A 20903-nucleotide genomic window follows, 5' to 3' on the forward strand; every position below is an offset into this window, starting at 1 on the left:
AGGGCAACTAGGGATGGGCTATAAATGCCGGCCTTGCCAGTGACACTCGTATCCCCAGAATGACTAAAAAATAACTAGCCCCACTCACGTCAAAGAGTCCTCACCATTTTGGAGATTCCTCTGGTGTTGGTGGGATTCACCATGAGGATTTCGGTGGTCAGATGACCCTCGACAGCCTCAGTCATGTTCTGCACCGTGCAGTTGATGTTGTTGTCCTGAATCTTGAACCAGCTGTCAGCATACCACCCGATCAGGAACCAGACGTACTTCTTACCGTACAGCTTCTCCTTGAACACCTGCAGCAGGGAGGGAGACTCAGACATCGTGGGGGAAGCACTGCGGAATTAACTGGGAGAGTTATTAGCAGGGTGCATCATAGCAGCGTGATATAGAGAGGATCATGTTATGGTGAGGGGTGTGTTATAGTGAGCAGTGTGTTATAGTGAGGGGAGTGTTATAGAGAGGGGAGTGTTATAGAGAGGGTTGTGTTATAGTGACAGGTGTTTTATAGTGAAGGGCGTGTTATAGAGAGGGGTGTGTTATAGAGAGAGGCGAGCTATAGTGAGTGGCATGTTATAGTGAGGGGCGTGTTATAGAGAGAGGTGTGTTATCGTGAGCGGCGTGTTATAGTGAGGGGTGTGTTATAGTGAGGAGTGTGTTATAGTGAGGGGCTGTCGTAGTGAGGGGTGTGTTATAGACAGGGGTGTGTTAAAGTGAGCAAGTTATAGAGAGGGGCGTGTTATTGTGAGTGGTGTGTTATCATGAGCGGCGTATTATAGTGACTGTTGTGTTTTGAGGGGTGTGTTACAGTGAGTGGTGTGTTATAGTGAGGGGTGTGTTATAGTGACGGGTGTGTTATAGTGACGGGCGTGTTATAGAGAGAGGTGTGTTATCGTGAGCAGCGTGTTATAGTGAGGGGTGTGTTATAGTGAGGGGCTGTCATAGTGAGGGATGTGTTATAGACAGGGGTGTGTTATAGTGAGCAAGTTATAGAGAGGGGCGAGTTATTGTGAGTGGTGCGTTATCGTGAGCAGCGTATTATAGTGACTGGTGTGTTTTGAGTGGTGTGTTATCGTGAGGTGTTGTTATAATGAGGGGCGTGTTATAGAGGGGCGAGCTACAGAGAGGGGGGTGTTAAAGCGAGGGGCGAGTTATAGTGAGGGGAGTGTTATAGCGAGGGGTGTGTTATTGTGGGGCGTATTATAGCGAGGGATGTGTTATATCGGAGTGTTACAGTTAGACGTGTGTTATATCAGAGAATGTTACAGTGAGGGATGTGTTATATCAAACAATGTTTCAGTGAGGGGTGTGTTATATCAGTGTGTTACAGCGAGGGGTATGTTATATCAGTGTGTTACAGCGAGGGGTGTGTTATATCAAAGTGCTCGAGTGAGAGGTGTGTTATATCAGAGCTTTAGAATGAGTGGTATGTTATATCCTGTGCCGTACCTGACCTGGGAGTGTTTGTTGGGGCAGTTTAGAAATTAGAAAGAAACAACACTTGTATTTAAATAGCACCTCACCACATCTTACTACACTACAACCATCATACAGTGTTTCAGGTACAGTGAATTATTTTGAAGTGCGGTGACACTTGTTATGTGGGTAAACACGGAGGCCATTTTGCACACAAATCATAAATGACGAGGTAATCTGTTGGTTGAGGGAGAAATGTGTTGGCCGGCATATTGGGAGAACTCCTTGCTCTTCTTTGAATAGAGTCATGGGGTCTTTAGTGTCCACCTGCCAAAGAACGGCACCTCTGACAATGCAGCAGTCCCTGCACTGATGGATTCACATGTACAGACCATCCACTCTCTGTGCACCCAGCTGATCCACTGCAAATCTACATATAAAACCAGGAGATCGACACATCATGTTGAGTGTCACTTATTGGGAATGTTGCAACAGGTTGGAATTTCCCAGTCGGGATCCATGAAGACACGGATGGAAAATCAGGGCTTCCGCAGAGGCAGCTGCTTCCGAGATCCGCGTCCCATATAATGTGATGTCAGGATGGTGAGGCTGTGCCATCAGGTGTCAGCTGTGGCTCAGTGGGTAACACTCTGGCCTCTGATATCAGAAGTTGTGGGTTCCAGTCCCACGTCCTGAGACTTGAGCACATGATCTAGGCTGACACTGCTAGTGCCAGTACTGAGGGAGTGCTGCACTGTCGGAGGTGCCATCTTTCTGATGAAACGTTAAACTGAGGCCACGTCTGCCCTCTCAGGCGGATGTAAACGATCCCATGGCACTTTTTCAAAAAAGAGCAGCGAGGTTCTCCCCATGTCCTGGGCAATATTTATCCCTCAACCAACATCACTAAAACAAATTATCTGGTCATCATCTCATTGTTATTTATGGGACCTTGCGGTGCGCAAATTGGCTGCCGTGTTTCCTACATAACAACAGTGACGGCACTTCAAAAGTACTCTGGGACATTCCGAGGATGGGAAAGGTGCTATATAAATGCAAGTTCCTTTTTCTCAATGAGCTCATACCTCACAGAAGACTTTCCTTGCCTCAGTTTCGTAGAATAACCCAACAATAATACGGGCATCTTGTCTCTGCAAAAAAGGGAAAAAGTAATCCATTAGGTTATAAACCCATTCAACTCTTTCCCTGCCTCCACAGCACAACACATTTAGGGTATTAAGGAATTATTCACTCCTGTCTGGGATCGGTCTGCCCTTGTAAAAAGGGAAAGTTTCACTCCGTTTGGTACATGTGTGTCTCAGTGTCAGCTCCTGTACATGTACAGTACACACCAAGCAAAAGGGAACAATTCACTCCCGTCCGGTACTGTACGGCCCGTGTGAGTCTCAGTGTCAGCTCCTGTACATGTACAGCACACACTAAGTAAAAGGGAACAATTCACTCCCGTCTGGTATGGTACAGCCCGTGTATGTCTCAGTATCAGCTCCTGTACATGTACAGCACACACTAAGTAAAAAGGCGGAGGGAGCGTCCGATAAAAGGCGGAATTTCAGAGCGCTGAGAGGAGCCGAGCCGAGCGGAGGGAGCGTCCGATAAAAGGCGGGATTTCAGAGCGCTGAGAACAGCTGAGAGGAGCCGAGCCGAGCGGAGGGAGCGTCCGATAAAAGGCGGGATTTCAGAGCGCTGAGAGGAGCCGAGCCGAGCGGAGGGAGCGTCCGATAAAAGGCGGGATTTCAGAGCGCTGAGAACAGCTGAGAGGAGCCGAGCCGAGCGGAGGGAGCGTCCGATAAAAGGCGGGATTTCAGAGCGCTGAGAGGAGCCGAGCCGAGCGGAGGGAGCGTCCGATAAAAGGCGGGATTTCAGAGCGCTGAGAACAGCTGAGAGGAGCCGAGCCGAGCGGAGGGAGCGTCCGATAAAAGGCGGGATTTCAGAGCGCTGAGAGGAGCCGAGCTGAGCGGAGGGAGCGTCCGATAAAAGGCGGGATTTCAGAGCGCTGAGAACAGCTGAGAGGAGCCGAGCCGAGCGGAGGGAGCGTCCGATAAAAGGCGGGATTTCAGAGCGCTGAGAGGAGCCGAGCCGAGCGGAGGGAGCGTCCGATAAAAGGCGGGATTTCAGAGCGCTGAGAACAGCTGAGAGGAGCCGAGCCGAGCGGAGGGAGCGTCCGATAAAAGGCGGGATTTCAGAGCGCTGAGAACAGCTGAGAGGAGCCGAGCCGAGCGGAGGGAGCGTCCGATAAAAGGCGGGATTTCAGAGCGCTGAGAACAGCTGAGAGGAGCCGAGCGGAGCTGCGACCGAGTTCGAAGTGACGTCAGGAATCAGATCGGGACGCGACACAGGGGAGGCACCTGATTGGTGAGTAGGTTCAGGTGAGTATTTCTACTTATCGACAGTAACTGAAGTAAAAAGAAAGGGAAGGTCTGCAGGTCTTATAGGAAGTAGCGTTTATTTTTTAGTCAATCAAGGTCCCTCGTGTAGTTAACATTCTCTAAATTGAGAACAATTTAAAGGAGTAAACTCCTTAAAGTTAGTGGTAAGTAGTTTTTCTTTCCTTTTTTTTCCTCTTGACTTTGGAGTTGTTCTTAAGCTAATTTAAGGGTTAAGTCATGGCAGGAGATCCCAGGGCCGTGTCATGTTCCTCTTGTGGGATGTGGGAATTCAGGGCTCCTTCCTGTATCCCTGATTCCTTCACCTGCGGGAAGTGTGTCCAGCTGCAGCTATTGTTTGACCGCTTGACGGCTCTGGAGCTGCGGATGGACTCACTTTGGAGCATCCGCGATGCTGAGAAAGTCGTGGATAGCACGTTCAGTGAGTTGGTCACACCGCAGATAAAAATTACTGAGGGAGATAGTGAATGGGTGACCAACCGACAGAGGAAGAGTAGGAAGGCAGTGCAGGGGTCCCCTGCGGTCATCTCCCTCCAAAACAGGTATACCGTTTTGGATACTGTTGGGGGAGATGGCTCACCAGGGGAAGGTGGCAGTGGCCAGGTTCATGGCACCGTGGCTGGCTCTGCTGCACAGGAGGGCAGGAAAAAGAGTGGCAGAGCTATAGTGATAGGGGACTCGATTGTAAGGGGAATAGACAGGCGTTTCTGCGGACGCAACCGAGACTCCAGGATGGTATGTTGCCTCCCTGGTGCAAGGGTCAAGGATGTCTCGGAGCGGCTGCAGGACATTCTGGAGGGGGAGGGTGAACAGCCAGTTGTCGTGGTGCATATAGGCACCAATGATATAGGTAAAAAACAGGATGAGGTCCTACAAGCTGAATTTAGGGAGTTAGGAGTTAAACTAAAGAGTAGGACCTCAAAGGTAGTAATCTCAGGATTGCTACCAGTGCCACGGGTTAGTCAGAGTAGGAATGACAGGATAGCTAAGATGAATACGTGGCTTGAGAGATGGTGCAAGAGGGAGGGATTCAAATTCCTGGGCCATTGGAACCGGTTCTGGGGGAGGTGGGACCAGTACAAATTGGACGGTCTGCATCTGGGCAGGACTGGAACCAATGTCCTAGGGGGAGTGTTTGCCAGTGCTGTTGGGGAGGGTTTAAACTAATGTGGCAGGGGGATGGGAACCGATGCAGGAAGTCAGTGGGAAATAAAGTGGTGACAGAAACAAAAGGCAGTAAGGGAGAGTGCACAGAACATGACCGGACAGATGGTCTGAGAAAGCAGGGCAAAGACCAAGGGAAGTCTAGATTAAACTGCATTTATTTCAATGCAAGAAGTCTGATGGGCAAGGCAGATGAACTCAGGGCATGGATGGGTACATGGGACTGGGATGTTATAGCTATTACTGAAACATGGATAAGGGAGGGGCAGGACTGGCAGCTCAATGTTCCAGGGTACAGATGCTATAGGAAAGATAGAGCAGGAGGTAAGAGAGGAGGGGGAGTTGCGTTCTTGATTAGGGAGAACATCACGGCAGTAGTGAGAGGGGATATATCCGAGGGTTCGCCCACTGAGTCTATATGGGTAGAACTGAAAAATAAGAAGGGAGAGATCACTTTGATCGGATTGTACTACAGACCCCCAAATAGTCAACGGGAAATTGAGGAGCAAATATGTAAGGAGATTACAGACAGCTGCAAGAAAAATAGGGTGGTAATAGTAGGGGACTTTAACTTTCCCAACATTGACTGGGACAGCCATAGCATTAGGGGCTTGGATGGAGAGAAATTTGTTGAGTGTATTCAGGAGGAATTTCTCATTCAGTATGTGGATGGCCCGACTAGAGAGGGGGCAAAACTTGACCTCCTCTTGGGAAATAAGGAAGGGCAGGTGACAGAAGTGTTAGTGAGGGATCACTTTGGGACCAGTGATCATAATTCCATTAGTTTCAAGATAGCTATGGAGAAGGATAGGTCTGGCCCAAAAGTTAAAATTCTAAATTGGGGAAAGGCCAATTTTGATGGTATTAGACAGGAACTTTCAGAAGTTGATTGGGAGAGTCTGTTGGCAGGCAAAGGGACGTCTGGTAAGTGGGAGGCTTTCAAAAGTGTGTTAACCAGGGTTCAGGGTAAGCACATTCCTTATAAAGTGAAGGGCAAGGCTGGTAGAAGTAGGGAACCTTGGATGACTCGGGAGATTGAGGCACTAGTCAAAAAGAAGAAGGAGGCATATGACATGCATAGGCAGCTGGGATCAAGTGGATCCCTTGAAGAGTATAGAGATTGCCGGAGTAGAGTTAAGAGAGAAATCAGGAGGGCAAAAAGGGGATATGAGATCGCTTTGGCAGATCAGGCAAAGGTGAATCCAAAGAGCTTCTACAAATACATAAAGGGCAAAAGGGTAACTAGGGAGAGAGTAGGGCCTCTTAAGGATCAACAAGGTCATCTATGTGCGGAACCACAAGAGATGGGTGAGATCCTGAATGAATATTTCACATCGGTATTTACGGTTGAGAAAGGCATGGATGTTAGGGAACTTGGGGAAATAAATAGTGATGTCTTGAGGAGTGTACATATTACAGAGAGGGAGGTGCTGGAAGTCTTAACGCGCATCAAGGTAGATAAATCTCCGGGACCTGATGAAATGTATCCCAGGACGTTATGGGAGGTTAGGGAGGAAATTGCGGGTCCCCTAGCAGAGATATTTGAATCATCCACCGCTACAGGTGAGGTGCCTGAAGATTGGAGGGTAGCAAATGTTGTGCCTTTGTTTAAGAAGGGCGGCAGGGAAAAGCCTGGGAACTACAGACCAGTGAGCCTGACATCTGTAGTGGGTAAGTTGTTAGAGGGTATTCTGAGGGACAGGATCTACAGGCATTTGGAGAGGCAGGGACTGATTAGGAACAGTCAGCATGGTTTTGTGAGAGGAAAATCATGTCTCACGAATTTGATTGAGTTTTTTGAAGGGGTAACCAAGAAGATAGATGAGGGCTGTGCAGTAGACGTGGTCTACATGGACTTCAGCAAAGCATTTGACAAGGTACCGCAAGGTAGGTTGTTACATAAGGTTAAATCTCATGGGATCCAAGGTGAGGTAGCCAATTGGATACAAAATTGGCTTGACGACAGAAGACAGAGGGTGGTTGTAGAGGGTTGTTTTTCAAACTGGATGCCTGTGTCCAGCGGTGTGCCTCAGGGATCGGTGCTGGGTCCGCTGTTATTTGTTATTTATATTAATGATTTGGATGAGAATTTAGGAGGCATGGTTAGTAAGTTTGCAGATGACACCAAGATTGGTGGCATTGTGGACAGTGAAGAAGGTTATCTAGGATTGCAACGGGATCTTGATAAATTGGGCCAGTGGGCCGATGAATGGCAGATGGAGTTTAATTTAGATAAATGTGAGGTGCTGCATTTTGGTAGATCGAATCGGGCCAGGACCTACTCCGTTAATGGTAGGGCGTTGGGGAGAGTTATAGAACAAAGAGATCTGGGAGTACAGATTCATAGCTCCTTGAAAGTGGAGTCACAGGTGGATAGGGTGGTGAAGAAGGCATTCAGCATGCTTGGTTTCATTGGTCAGAACATTGAATGCAGGAGTTGGGATGTCTTGTTGAAGTTGTACAGGGCATTGGTGAGGCCACACTTGGAGTACTGTGTACAGTTCTGGTCACCCTATTATAGAAAGGATATTATTAAACTAGAAAGAGTGCAGAAAAGATTTACGAGGATGCTACCGGGACTTGATGGTTTGACTTACAGGGAGAGGTTAGACAGACTGGGACTTTTTTCCCTGGAGAGTAGGAGGTTAAGGGGATATCTTATAGAAGTCTATAAAATAATGAGGGGCATAGATAAGGTCGATAGTCAAAATCTTTTCCCAAAGGTAGGGGAGTCTATAACGAGGGGGCACAGATTTAAGGTGAGAGGGGAGAGATACAAAAGGGTCCAGAGGGGCAATTTTTTCACTCAAAGGGTGGTGAGTGTCTGGAACGAGCTGCCAGAGGCAGTAGTAGAGGCGGGTACAATTTTGTCTTTTAAAAAGCATTTGGACAGTTACATGGGTAAGATGGGTATCGAGGGATATGGGCCAAGTGCAGGCAATTGGGACTAGCTTAGTGGTATAAACTGGGCGACATGGACATGTTGGGCCGAAGGGCCTGTTTCCATGTTGTAACTTCTATGATTCTATGATTCTATGATTCTATGATTCATTCCCATCTGGTACTGTACAGCCTGTATGTCTGGTATTGCGCAAGGGTGTCAAAGTAAATGATAAGTCCTCACTTCGGCCTGTGTATTCCGATGGCTCTGACGTTACCTTGAGGTTTTTGACAGCGACCCCGGGGTCTGTCAGGAAGCTCTGCCTCACACTGATCTCAATCCCGGCCTCCTTCACGCGCTGCTCCAAATCATCTAAAGTCTGCAGGGGTAACAGAGAAAAGGATCAGGATCCTCTGGGTCTGTCTAACAATTCAGGAACGGCAGTTGAGTCTAATTGGGCGTTCGGGCTGGGGAGAGCTGAACTCCAAACTCATCTCAGATCCGTCTGTCGGGATAATCCCGAAACAACTCACAGAGTTCAGAATCTCCCACATCCAAATTCCAATTGGTGAAAATACGGCAAGAGGGTGAGGTTGGAAGGAGAAATGAGATCAGGAGCAAATGAAGAGGCAGAGGGAGCAGGAGATTGGCCGGGCAACCAAGGGTTGTTGAAGCTTGCAGCCCTCGCTATCCGAAAGGAATTTTAAAATAAGAGTTTCTTTGTTGAAGAGTTGGATGATAATATGGAACAGGGCAGCTCTGAAATAAAGCGAGATGGTGGGCTGAAGAGAAAGGTTGAGAGCATACACAATGGAGAGGGTGGATTTCATGAAGCAGTAAGAGCAGCAGTTTCAATACAGACTAAACCAGTAAGGTACGATGGTGTAGTGATTATGTTACTGGACCAGTAATCCAGAGACCTGGACTAATAATCCAGGGAACCCATGAGTTCAGATCCCACCCCAGGCAATTTAAGAATTGGAATTTAGTTGTACATAAAGAGCTGGTACCAGTAAAAGTGATCATGAAGCCATCGGATTGTCATAATAAACCCAACCAGTTCACAAGGAAATATACCCATCAGGGTCTATGTGTGACTCCAGTCCCACACCAACATGGTTGACTCGTAAGTGGCCTAGCAACCTGCTCAGTTGCACTGCCACCTTCTCAAGGTCAACTGGGTGTGGGCAATAAATGCTGGTCTTGCCCACATCCCGAGAATGAATTAAAAACAAACGCAACGCTTCATCCCGCCCACTCTTGATGCCAGTCTACACATGACTAGGCTTGTATTCCCTCGAGTATAGAAGATTAAGGGCTGATCTAATTGAGGTGTTTAAGATGATTAAGGGAGTTGATAGGGTAGATAGAGAGAAACTATTTCCTCTGGTGGGGGTGAGGAGTCCAGAACAAGGGGGCATAACCTTAAAATTAGAGCTAGGCCATTCAGGGGTGATGTCAGGAAGCATTTCTTCACACAAAGGGTAGTGGAAATCTGGAACTCTCTCCCCTAAAAAGCTGTTGAGGCTGGGTGTTGATTGAAAATTTCAAAACTGAGATTGATAGATTTTTGTAAGGCAAAGAGTACTAAGGGACATGGAATCAAGGCGGGTAAATGGAGTTAAGATACAGATCAGCCGTGATCTAATTCAATGGCAGAACAAGCTTGAGTGGTAGAATGGCCTCCTCCTGTTCCTGTGTTCCTATGATGGCCCTTCGAAACGAATATTTGGTGCCAATCCTCCTTCTAGGTCCCGGAGCCGGGAAGTGTGTTCTCCCCACCGCTGGCAAGGCACGGGCGCGATCATTGGTGGTACTTACCGAGGTGAAGACCTCCGTGGTCTGCTGGATGGTGGCGATCTTTGTCCAGCCCCACCTCTTGAAGAGCTTGACCCGGGTGGGATTGTGGAGCGTGGCGGACGGGTGTGTCCGGAAGAAGGTGGGGAAGCGTTGTCGGTTGGAGAGAGCCGGAGAGCTGGAGCCGTACGAGAGCTGTGGGAGAGGAAGCAGAGGGTCATGGGCGTGCTCGGTAACACAAGCCCCTACCAAACTGGGTGGCGTGGCGGTGGTGGGGGGGGGGGGGTGGGAGAGGGGGTTGTGGGATGTAAGGGCTGCACCAGCTCAGGATTGTCCTCACACAAGTTCTTAGTATGAGGGGGAGGGGCTTCATACTGTTTCACGCAAGGGCTTTGCACTGTGCAATACAAGAGTCCCAGACCATGGGGGTTTCACATTGTGCAATACAAGGGTCCCAGACCATGGGGGGCTTCACACTGTGCAATACAAAGGTCTCAGAACCTGGGGGCTCCACACTGCGCAATACAAGCTGCCTATATCCTTGCTCGCACCAAGTCCCGTTCACCCATCACCCCTGTGCTCGCTGACCTACATTAGTTCCCAGTCCAGCAACGCCTCAATTTTAAAATTCTCAACCTTTTGTTCAAATCGCATCATGATCTCACCTCCTCCCTATCTCTCTAACCGCAACCAGCCCTACAACCCTCCGAGATCTCTGCGCTCCTCCAACTTTGGCCTCTTACGCATCCCCGATTTTAATCGCTCCACCATTGGCAGCTGTGCCTTCAGCTGTCTAGGCCCCAAGCTCTGGAATTCCTTCCCTAAACTTCTCCGCCTCTCTATCTCTCTCTCCTCATTTAAGACGCTCCTTAAAGCCTACCTCTTTGACCAAGCTTTTGGTCACCTGTCCTAATATCTCCTTATGTGTCAAATTTTGTCTGATAATCGCTCCTGTGAAGCGCCTTGGGGACATTTTACTATGTTAAAGGCACAATATAAATACAAGTTTTTGTTATTGTCTCAGACCCTGGGGAGCACCACACTGTGCCATACAAGGCTCTTACCACAAATAGGTGGGGGGGGGGTGAGCAAGAGGCTTCACACTGTGTCTACTCTCCATGGTAACAAGGTCTTGCTGCAAAAGGTGAGGAAATTCAAGGCTTCCATTTACAGAATAGCCCGGCTCAGCTAATCAGCATCTTGGTAGAGGAATTGCTGCCAAGCACCCAGTGTTGCTAAGCAACGGTGCATCAAAGAGTGGCAAGTTAGTGAGAGCGCGCTCGCCCTGTGCAAATTGGATGAGAGCTGCTCGGCACTGTGACCCCTAATGGTCTCAAAGTTCTTCCAATTATTCAAGGTGAGGACCAGCTTCAATCAGAAACAACCAGCAGAAAGCTGGAGCCAGCTGGCAACTCTCCCACGGCTCATCTCTCCCTCTCTCTGCCCCTCAGTTCCTCTCTCTCTCTGTCCCTGCCTCTCTATCTTTCTGTCTCTCTTTCTCTCCGTGTCTCTCTCTCCATTTCTGTCTCTCTTTCTCTCTCTTCTCTCTCTGCTCCTGTGTCTCTTTCTCTCTGCTCCATTTCTGTCTCTCTTTCTTTCTCTTCCTCTCTGCCCTTGTGCCACTGATCCTCTCTCTATCCCTCTGTCTCTCTTCTACTCTGTCTCTTCCTTTTCTCTCTCTCTCATATATCTCTGCCTCTCTCCATCTCTCCCATTCTGTCCCCTCTCTCTGTTCCTGTCATCTACCCCGGTGACGTTCTCCCCTCTGTCGCTCTCTCTGTCTCTCTCTCTCTGTCGCTCTCTCTCTGCCGCTCTCTCTCTGCCGCTCTCTCTCTGCCGCTCTCTCTCTGCCGCTCTCTCTCTCTGTCGCTCTCTCTCTCTGTCGCTCTCTCTCTCTGTCGCTCTCTCTCTATCGCTCTCTCTCTGTCACTCTCTCTCTGTCACTCTCGCTCTCTCCCTGTCACTCTCTCCCTGTCACTCTCGCTCACTCCCTGTCTCTCTCTGTCGCTTTCACTCTGTCTCTCTCTCTCTCCCTATCTTTCTCTCTCTCTGACTCTCTGTCTCTGTCGCTCTCTCTCTCTGTCTCTCTCTCTCTTTCGCTCTCACTCTGTCCATGTCTCTCTCTATTATTCTGTCTCTGTTTCTCTCTTTGCCCCTGTATCTCCGTCTCTCTCATTCTATCACTCTATATTTCTACCCCTGCCCCATCTGTCTTTCTCTCTATCACTTTATTTCTCTCTGCCCCATATCTGTCTCTTTGTCCGTCTATCTTTGCTCTTGTGCTTCTGTCCCTGTCTCTCTCTTAGCCCCTGTCTCTCTCTCTCTCTTGGCCTCTGTGTGTCTCTCTCTGCCCCTATGTCTCTCTCTCGGCGCCCTGTCTCTACCTCTCTGCCCCATATCTCTGGCCCTCTCTCTGTCTCTACGCCCCTCTCGCTCTGCCCCTCTGTGTGTCTATGTCCCTCTCTCTCTGCCCTTCTGTCTGTGTCTCAGTACCTCTCTCTCTTCCCCTGTGTCTCTGCCCCTCTGTCTCTGTCCCTCTCTCCCTTCCACTGTGTCTCTGCCCTTCTGTCTCTGTCCCTCCCCCTGCCCCTCTCTCTCTGTCCCTCTCCCTGCCCCTTTCCTCTGTTTCTCGCTCTCTGATCCTCTCTCTGCGTATCTCGGTCTCTGTACCTCTCTCTCTGTCACTCCCTCTTTGTCCCCCCCTCTCTGTCCCTCCCTCTTTGTCCTCCTCTCTCTGCCCCTTCCTCTCTGTCCCTCTCTATCTCCCCATATCTCTGTATTTCCGATGAAGCATCTATACCCCTAACAATAACATGTCTTTTTCCTTTTACAGACCCTACCGGATCTGCTGTATATTTTTTTTGCTTGTCTTATAATTCTTTTGATTTTTTTTATATAACATTTGTGAAATAGAAAGAAACAAAACATAGTTTGCAGCTATCTCCGCTGTGAAAAGCATCAACAAACCCCTCCCGTGATCACTCAAAATTAAAATTCTAGTTTATAAAGGGTCCCTGTTTTTGGATGCCACATTCTAGGAGTTGCCCCTCTCTGGGCCCCATTACCGCTTTAACATAGCTTCCTGACTTCGCAGAATGCACTGGTAGTTCAGCCTGGGCCATCTTGAACCTTTTTCAGATCCTTTGTTGACTGATTCTGGTCGACAGGTTTAAAATTCGTATTTTCTCCGTTCCCTCCCCTGTGGCCCAGGAGAATAAATCACCGCCCAGCGTGGTACTGAGTCACATGGGCCGGCAAGATCCTAGATTTGATTCCCAGGCTGATCTCAACTGGGGTGGCCCTAGGGGCACTGCAATCAGCCACCGTGCCTCTGGGCCAGGAGTGGAGAAAATCAGCCGGGCTTCCCACTCCTGATCGCAGGAACCTGCAGGAATCTGGATGTGGCGTACGGGCGGGATTGGGTACAGCTGTGATGACTCATGCAGTCGAATATCTTACTAACGCCTGCCACCCAAGCTCACCCGCGAAGGATAGCCATTTGGGCAAGGTAGGGGAGAGTTAACCGTGCCCAGTTCTCCAGGATGAGACCGCGCGCACGCCTGGGCCCCTTGCACAAGGGGTTAACACATGTGCATCATTTGTTCCTATTCTCTCACTGCATTTCTGGGTCGAGCGCCACAGGACTGTTGCCTTGGCAACGACGTGTGCTCCTCACGTTGCTCTATCTTTTATTAACCATCTGGAGAACTTGGCAAGGGAATCAAAATTAAGCCAGTGGGAGGGGATGGAATAGAGGAAGGATCCCGAGCGCAAAGGAGGGTTGGGATGGTAGTCCGGAGATTCTCGTCCTGCTCTCCCCTTGTGCGGAAACTCCTGGCTGACACCCCACAACTGTTACAATTCGGTGCCCCTGAGTTCAGAACTCTCACTGAGGGACTGAGCTAGCAACAGCTGGATATACAGGGGACAACAGGACAGCCATTTTAACTTTGGGCAATGGTGTAAAATGGCCGATATTGAATTGACCACCCCCCTCCCCCCCCCCCCGATATTCCATTCCGTCAGCTTCAATGGAAAAGAAAAATCGGGGGCGGTGTATAATAGACGGCTAATTTGATATTGGCCAGTAAAGACGGCCATCTTTAGAAAAACCTTTCCAGATAAAACTGGCCTTGCTCCCCCTCCCTCCACTCCTGAAGGAGCCCGATTCTCGCTGTAGTTCTGCAGGCGCTGGCTGCCCTCCAGTCCCAAGTGGCCATTCTTCATGTGTGACCTTGCACAATCTATTCAGCCATGGTGGGGGTTTCAGATCATGGGGAGGTGGGAATTGGCACACGGTGGGGGGGGCTGCAAAATGGGCAGAATCACAATGGTCGCCCGTTACATGTCCGGCCAGATAACCAGTCCCAATGACTTCAATGACACTGAATATTGGGCCTGTTGTCAAACAAGCGGCAAAAGCAACTCCGCCTGTTTTGCGTCCCCCGCCCCAAGTCCAATTTCACCCCCAATATCTTCACCTGGTGCCCACATAAGCAGGAGGCCCGGATTGATTTATTTTTCCTTCTCTCTCCTTCCTGAGCTGGGAAGCGAACAGGCCGATTGGAGCAGCCTTACTACCACTTACGGTGACGATCAGTTAACCTAGCACAGGCTTTCCAGATCGGCATGGCTCAACAACAAGAACTTGCATTTATATAGCGCCTTTAACGTAGTAAAAAACCTCCCCAAGGCGCTTCACAGGAGCGATTATCAAACAAAATTTGACACCAAGCCACATAAGGAGATATTAGGACAGTTTAGGAGCAAAAGCTTGGTCAAAGAGGTAGGTTTTAAGGAGCATCTTAAAGGAGGTTGGAGAGGTGGAAAAGTTTAGGGAGGGAATTCCAGAGCTTAGGGCTTAGACAGCTGAAGGCACGGCCACCAATGGTGGAGCAATTAAAATCGGGGATGCGCAAGAGGCCAAAATTGGAGGAGCCTAGAGATCGCAGAGGGTTGTAGGGCTGGAAACAAGCTGAAGATGCTGTTCCTCACAGTGTGCGCACCTGCACATCTTCTATTTTAATTCATTCCCTCCCGCCTCCCCCACCCCCTCAAAGAAAAGATATTGTGGCTGATTCTTACAAAAAAAATGAAAGCAGATCATGGAGTTAGAAATGACAGAGACAGCTACAACTGTCACTGAACACATAAGACATGGGTTTAATCACAGCTGACAGCGAAGGTAAAAAAACAGACGAGAGATGAGTGGTTTACTCTTGTCACAAATCCCTCCGGAATCTTCAATCATGATCTGAACAACAGGGTCAAATGGCAATCTGCACTCACTCACAACTGCTTTAATACTTTGTGTGTCGGAGCTCCCCTGTGTTTTCTCTATGGAGATTTATGGAGGAGATTCTGTCAATTAATGGCAGTAGCATTCCCATTTTTTTTAAAGGAATCTCATGTTCATTGATCAGAATACTGGAATAGAACACTGTTCATTTCCACTTGCAGTGTGTCAGTGCTCCCAGAACAATTCTCACCAGATATTCTCTTGGGTTCAGCATCGGTCATTCTCATTAAGGGGTCCCCGCATCCCTTAAGATCCACAGCGTAACCTTTAACTGCCTGATATCTAGTCAATTATAGCAGGACCCCGTAGATCTCAACAGAGAACCCTTGCTTCGTACACCAGCTGCTGAAATATCACACACGTTGCCATGTGAATTCGCCTTTCTTTATGAAAGGTGACCTGGAAAGCACTTTATTAATACAGATACAGCTTCAAACCAGCCCCCTTTTCATTTTCCGTAAGCGTTCGCAGTGAGAGCAGGAAATTTCCTGTACTCCTCATTTACAGAAAACTAACAAAAGATCCACCTTACTATCCGTCACGATGTAGGCCCACTTTTCTAGCTAAGCTATTTCAAAGCTATCTGGTCTGGTTTTTCTGTTACTGCCTGCTGGGGTGCACGTAGATTGTGCGATAGTGTAAAATGGGTGATAGCGATTGATTTTAATGGAGTATAAAATTGGGCGGGGTGTAAAATGGGTATCCCACACAAAACCATTCTGTTTCCGCCGGGAGAGTTAGGTTAAAATTACCCACGCCCCCCCCTGAGAGTTGGAAACGGAGGAGATAAGGAGAGAGACACAGATAAACGCACTTAGAAAGAGACAAACAGAAAGACGGACATGCAGACAGAGGAAGAGAGACGGAGACGGAGAAAGATGGAGAGAAGGACATGGAGAGAGACAGAGGGAGAGAGACGGAGACAGAGGGAGTGAGAGAGGGAGTGAGACGGAGACAGAGGGAAAGAGACATGGAGAGAGACGGAGAGGGAGAGAGATGGAGAGAGACAGAGACGGAGGGAAAGAAACGGAGACAGAGGGAGAGAGATGGAGAGAGAGGAAGCGAGATGGAGACGGGGGAGCAAGACGGAGTTAGAGGGAGAGAGACAGGGAGCGAGAGAGAGACAGAGGGAGAGAGACATGGAGAGAGTTCATATCAAATGACAGAGCAGGCTCGAGGGGTCGAATGGCCTACTCCTGCTCATAATTCGTATGTTCGTATGAGATGGAGACAGAGGGAGAGAAATGGAAAGAGGGAGACTGACGTTGACAGAGGCAGAGGGAGACCGGCAGAGAGAGGGAGACAGAGGGAGAGAAACAGAGAGAGAGAGAGAGAGAGAGACGAAGACAGAAGGACAGAGAGGAAGATAGATAGAGAGGGACAGAGACAGAGGGAGAGGGAGAGAGGCAGGGGGAGACACATTGAAAAGTGGAGACAGGGAGAGAATCGGAGGGAGAGGAAGAGAGATGAAGAGAGAGATAGGGAGCCAGACAGAGAGAGATGGAGACAGAGGGAGAGAGATGGAAAGTTAGGGAGAAAGACGGAGACAGAGGGACAGAGATAGAAAGAGACGGAGAGGGAGGGAGACGGAGACGGAGAGGTGTTCCGTGGGTCCTCACTCATGCCTGGGCTGTGCTACTCACCACGATCAAATTCCACATGCGGGCTGCCTCTGCCACCAGTGTCGAGACCCCACTGCACCCCGGCAAGAGGACGATCTTCATCGGCTCGTTGTAGAGCAGCTCGTACAGATACTTGGTGGATTTCCCCGGGTCGCACTGGGAAAGAAACAGAATTGATCAGGCAGTGAAACAGCCTTAGAGCCCAGGGTTCGGTCCTGGGTATCCGGGGTTTGATGGGCTGTCATTACACATTGATTATGGATGCCAGTGATTACCATAGCCCAGGGATTTCTGCTGGTGACATCAACGGGTGAGTGTTTCATGTGTTTTTGCAACATTCCTCCTATATTTTAGCAGAGGTGGCAGCATGTTCGTTTTGTCAGCCGTGGCTCAGTGGGTAACACTCTCTCGCCTCTGAGTCAGAAGGTCGTGGGTTCAAGTCCCACTCCAGAGACTTGAGCGCAAGATCCAGGCTGACACTCCCAGTGCAGTACTGAGGGAGTGCTGCACTGTTGGAGGTGCCATCTTTGGATAAGACGTTAAACCGAGGCCCCATCTGCCCTCTCAGATGGATGTAAAAGACTATTCCAAGAAGTGCACTTGAGTTCTCCTGTTTATCCCTCTACCAACCCCTCCAAAGACAGATTAACTGATCATTTATTTCATTGCTGTCTGTGGGATCTTGCTGTGTGCAAATTGGCTGCTGCATTTCCTACATTACAACAGTGACTACACTTCATATATACTTCAATAGCTGTAAAGTGCTTTGGGACGTCCTGAGGATGGGAATGGTGCTGTACAAATATAAGCCCATCTCTGTTACAATACCAGACAGAGGAATGTCACATCAACATGTTCCCTAATCATAGAATCTTATAGCACAGAAGGAGGCCATTCGGCCCATCGTGTCTGTTCTGGCTTTTTGAGAGAGTTATCCAGTTAATCCAACTCCCCTGCTCTTTTCCCGTAACCTGGAAAATTTTTCCTTTTCAGTATTTATCCAATCCCCTTTTTAATGTTATACAATCTGCGTCCACCACCCTTTCAGCCAGTGCATTCCAGATCATAACAACTCGCTGCGTAAAAACAATTCTCCTCATCTCCCCCCTGGTTCTTTTGCCAATTATCTTAAATCTGTGTCTCTGTGTCCTCTGGTTACTGACCCTCTTGCCAGTGGAAACAGTTTCTCCCCATCTACTCTATCAAAACACTTCATAATTATGAACACCTTTATTAAATCTCCCCTTAACCTTCTCTGCTCTAAGGAGAACAATTCCAGCTTCTCTAGTCTCTAACATCGCCAGCATTAACTTCTGGGCTGAAACGATTGATTCTCCGTCTTTCCTTCATGTCCTATTTGTTGAAGAAATTGTTTGACCTTCCAGCAGGACAGCCTCCGGAAAAAAAACAGACATGGACAAAAAAAACCACTCTGTGTGCAGGCGCAAAATAGGGGTCTAAAAAGGCTTACACAGCGAAGATGTACCTGTGACTCCCACAGTAAGGCAGGATGTGAAGGAGGGGTGGTTTAAAGAAAACGGGAAGGCAGATAAAGAACAAGAATGAAGAGAAGAATCCATTAATGTCACTGGGCCGCTTCCCCAGGGCCTGAGTGATGAATGAGTCGTCCTCGTGTGTTTGGCACAGTCAGCGGCTCAGCGGTGGGATCCGTGACTGCACAAACACCTTGGATCTTTTCACTTCCGACAGCTCTTCAGAGCTCACGAGCAGTGTGTGAATCTCACCCCGGACACGCGCACATCACAGGACTACCGAGGTGTGATGGGTGGCTTAGAGTTAGCAAGCTCCTGCAGTGAGACTTTCTCACACACACCAGTCACACAGTATACTGTCAGCGCGACCAGTCACATCATGACCCAGTGAGGCAACAACAACAGCTTGCATTTATATGGCGCCTTTAACATAGTAAAACGTCCCCAAGGCACTTCATAGGAGCGATTATCAAGCAAAATTTGACACCGAGCCACATAGGGAGATATTAGGACAGGTGACCAAAAGCTTGGTCAAAGACGTACGTTTTAAGGAACGTCTTACAGGAGGATAGAAAGGCAGAGAGGCTTAGGGACGGAATTCCAGAGCTTAGGGCTTAGACAGCTGAAGGCACGACCGCCAATGGTGGAGCGATTAAAATCGGGGACGCGCAAGAGGCCAGAATTGGAAGAGCACAGAGATCTCAGAGGGTTGTAGGGCTGGAGGAGGTGAGAGAGATAGGGAGGGGTGAAGACATGGAGGGATTTAAAAACAAGGATGAGAATTTTAAAATCGAGGTGTTCCCGGACCGGGAGCCAATGTAGGTCAGAGAGCACAGGGGTGATGGGTGAACGGGATTTGGTGTGAGTTGCGCAGCAGAGTTTTGGATGAGCTCAAGTTTATGAAGGGTGGAGAGGAGAGCAGGAGAGCATTGGAATAGTAAAGTCTGAGGTAGCAAAGGCATGAATGAGGGTTTCAGCAGCAGATGAACTGAGGCGGTGTTATGGAGGTGGAAGTAGGGGGTCTTGGCGATGGAGCAGATATGTGGTTGGAACCTCATCTCAGGGTCAAATAGGACGCCAAGGTTGCGAACAGTCTGGTTCAGCCTCAGATCGTGACCAGAGAGAAGGATGGAGTCAGTGGCTAGGGAACCAAGTTTGTGGCGGGCACCAAAGACAGTGGCTTCGGTCTTCCCAGTATTTAGTTGGAGGAAATTTTTGGTCATCTAGTACTGGATGTTGGACAAGCAGTATGACAAATGAGAGACAGTGGAGGGGTCAAGAGAGGTGATGGTGAGGTAGAGCGGGGTGTTGTCAGAGTACTTGTGGATCCTGACATTGTACTTAAGGAGGCAGAGTCAAAGTAATTCACCATTGAAGCCTCTGCCTCTTATCTAACCCCGGCTGCCTTTGAATATCTTAACCAGGCTTTCATCACCCTGAGGCTCGTCTCCTCCAACATTCTCATCATCGACTGCCTCAGCTTCATTCGACACAAACTCCAACTCATCCCCAAATCTACTCACTCCCTCCTACCTCAGTCCTGCTCACCTATCACCTCTGACCTACACTGCCTCTCATCTAATCCTGTTCCCTTTCTAGCTCACCTCTGACCTACACTGCCTCCCATCTTACCTTGTATTCAGGATTGCTCACCTATCAACTCCGACAGAGCATTCAGCCATCCTGTCCCCAAAGTGTGGAACTCCCCAAGCCTCTCTAACTTGTTATATCTTCCCACCTTCAACAGCCTTGTCAACACCTACCTCTTTGACCTCGGCTAACTCCTCTCCCAACTCCTGTTTGTGTCCAATTCCACCCTCCTCCCCACCCCAAGAGAAGCCCTGGTTCATTCTGCTAAGTTAAAGGCACTAGATTAAGTGCAGACCATTCTATAGTAACCTCTGTGCGATGAGTTCGAGGTAGTCTCAATTCAAATGTTCTCCTGGCCCTATAAGGGGTGATCAGATTGAGGTGTTTAAGATGATTAAAGGAGTTGATAGGGTAGATAGAGAGAAACTATTTCCTCTGGTGTAGGAGAGTCCAGAACAAGGGGGCATAATCTTAAAATTAGAGCTGGGCCGTTCAGGGGTGATGTCAGGAAGCACTTCTTCACACAAAGGGTAGTGCAAATCTGGAACTCTCTCCTCCAAAAAGCTGTTGATGTTGGGGGTCAATTGAAAATTTTAAAACGGAGATTGATAGATTTTTGTAAGGCAAAGGGTATTAAGGGACATGGAACCAAGGCGGGTAAATGGAGTTAAGGTACAGATCAGCTATGATCTAATTGAATGGTGGTACAGGTTCAAGAGTCTGAATGGCCTCCTCCTGTTCCTACATTCCCCCAAGAGCAGTTAACAAAATTTTCAGATTGGCCCTCCCCTCACCCCCGAGAACCCCCACCTGTCACATATATATCTTCAATACTTCAACAGCATCCCTTTAAAAGATAGCGGTGTCAACCATGGCTCAGCGGGCAGCACTCTCGCCTCTGAGTCAGAAGGATGTGGGTTCAAGCCTTGCTCCAGAGACACAAGCACATAATCCAGGCTGACACTCCAAGTGTAGGACTGAGGGAGTGCTGCACTGTCGGAGGTGCTGTCTTTCGAATCAGATCTTAAACTAAGGCCCCGTCTGAAAGATCCCATGATACCATTCAAAGAAAATCAGGAAAATTCTCCCCAGTGTCCTGGCCAACCTTTATCCCTCAATCCTAAAAAGATTCAGATTAACTGGTCATTTATCTCATTGCTGTTTGTGGGATCTTGCTGTGTGCATGTTGGTCTATATAACAACACTTCAAACGGGCAATTCATTGGCTGTGAAGTC

At 48.8% G+C, this 20903-nt stretch overlaps 1 protein-coding gene across 2 annotated transcripts in view; it reads right to left on the minus strand.

The window, feature by feature from the left end:
* Positions 1 to 20903, minus strand: part of LOC137305183 (gamma-aminobutyric acid type B receptor subunit 1-like) — a 72017-nt gene that overhangs the window by 35650 nt on the left and 15464 nt on the right. For both annotated transcript variants that reach the window (XM_067974006.1, XM_067974005.1), the window contains exons 2-6: positions 16606 to 16740; positions 9688 to 9858; positions 8144 to 8245; positions 2502 to 2567; positions 105 to 296 (exon numbers count right to left, since the gene is read on the minus strand). In XM_067974006.1, the coding sequence (XP_067830107.1) occupies positions 105 to 296; positions 2502 to 2567; positions 8144 to 8245; positions 9688 to 9858; positions 16606 to 16740 (666 nt within the window). The remainder of the gene's footprint in view (positions 1 to 104; positions 297 to 2501; positions 2568 to 8143; positions 8246 to 9687; positions 9859 to 16605; positions 16741 to 20903) is intronic.

The sequence above is a fragment of the Heptranchias perlo genome, chromosome 39 (genome assembly GCF_035084215.1).
Source record: "Heptranchias perlo isolate sHepPer1 chromosome 39, sHepPer1.hap1, whole genome shotgun sequence".
In the NCBI taxonomy this organism is placed as follows: domain Eukaryota; kingdom Metazoa; phylum Chordata; class Chondrichthyes; order Hexanchiformes; family Hexanchidae; genus Heptranchias; species Heptranchias perlo.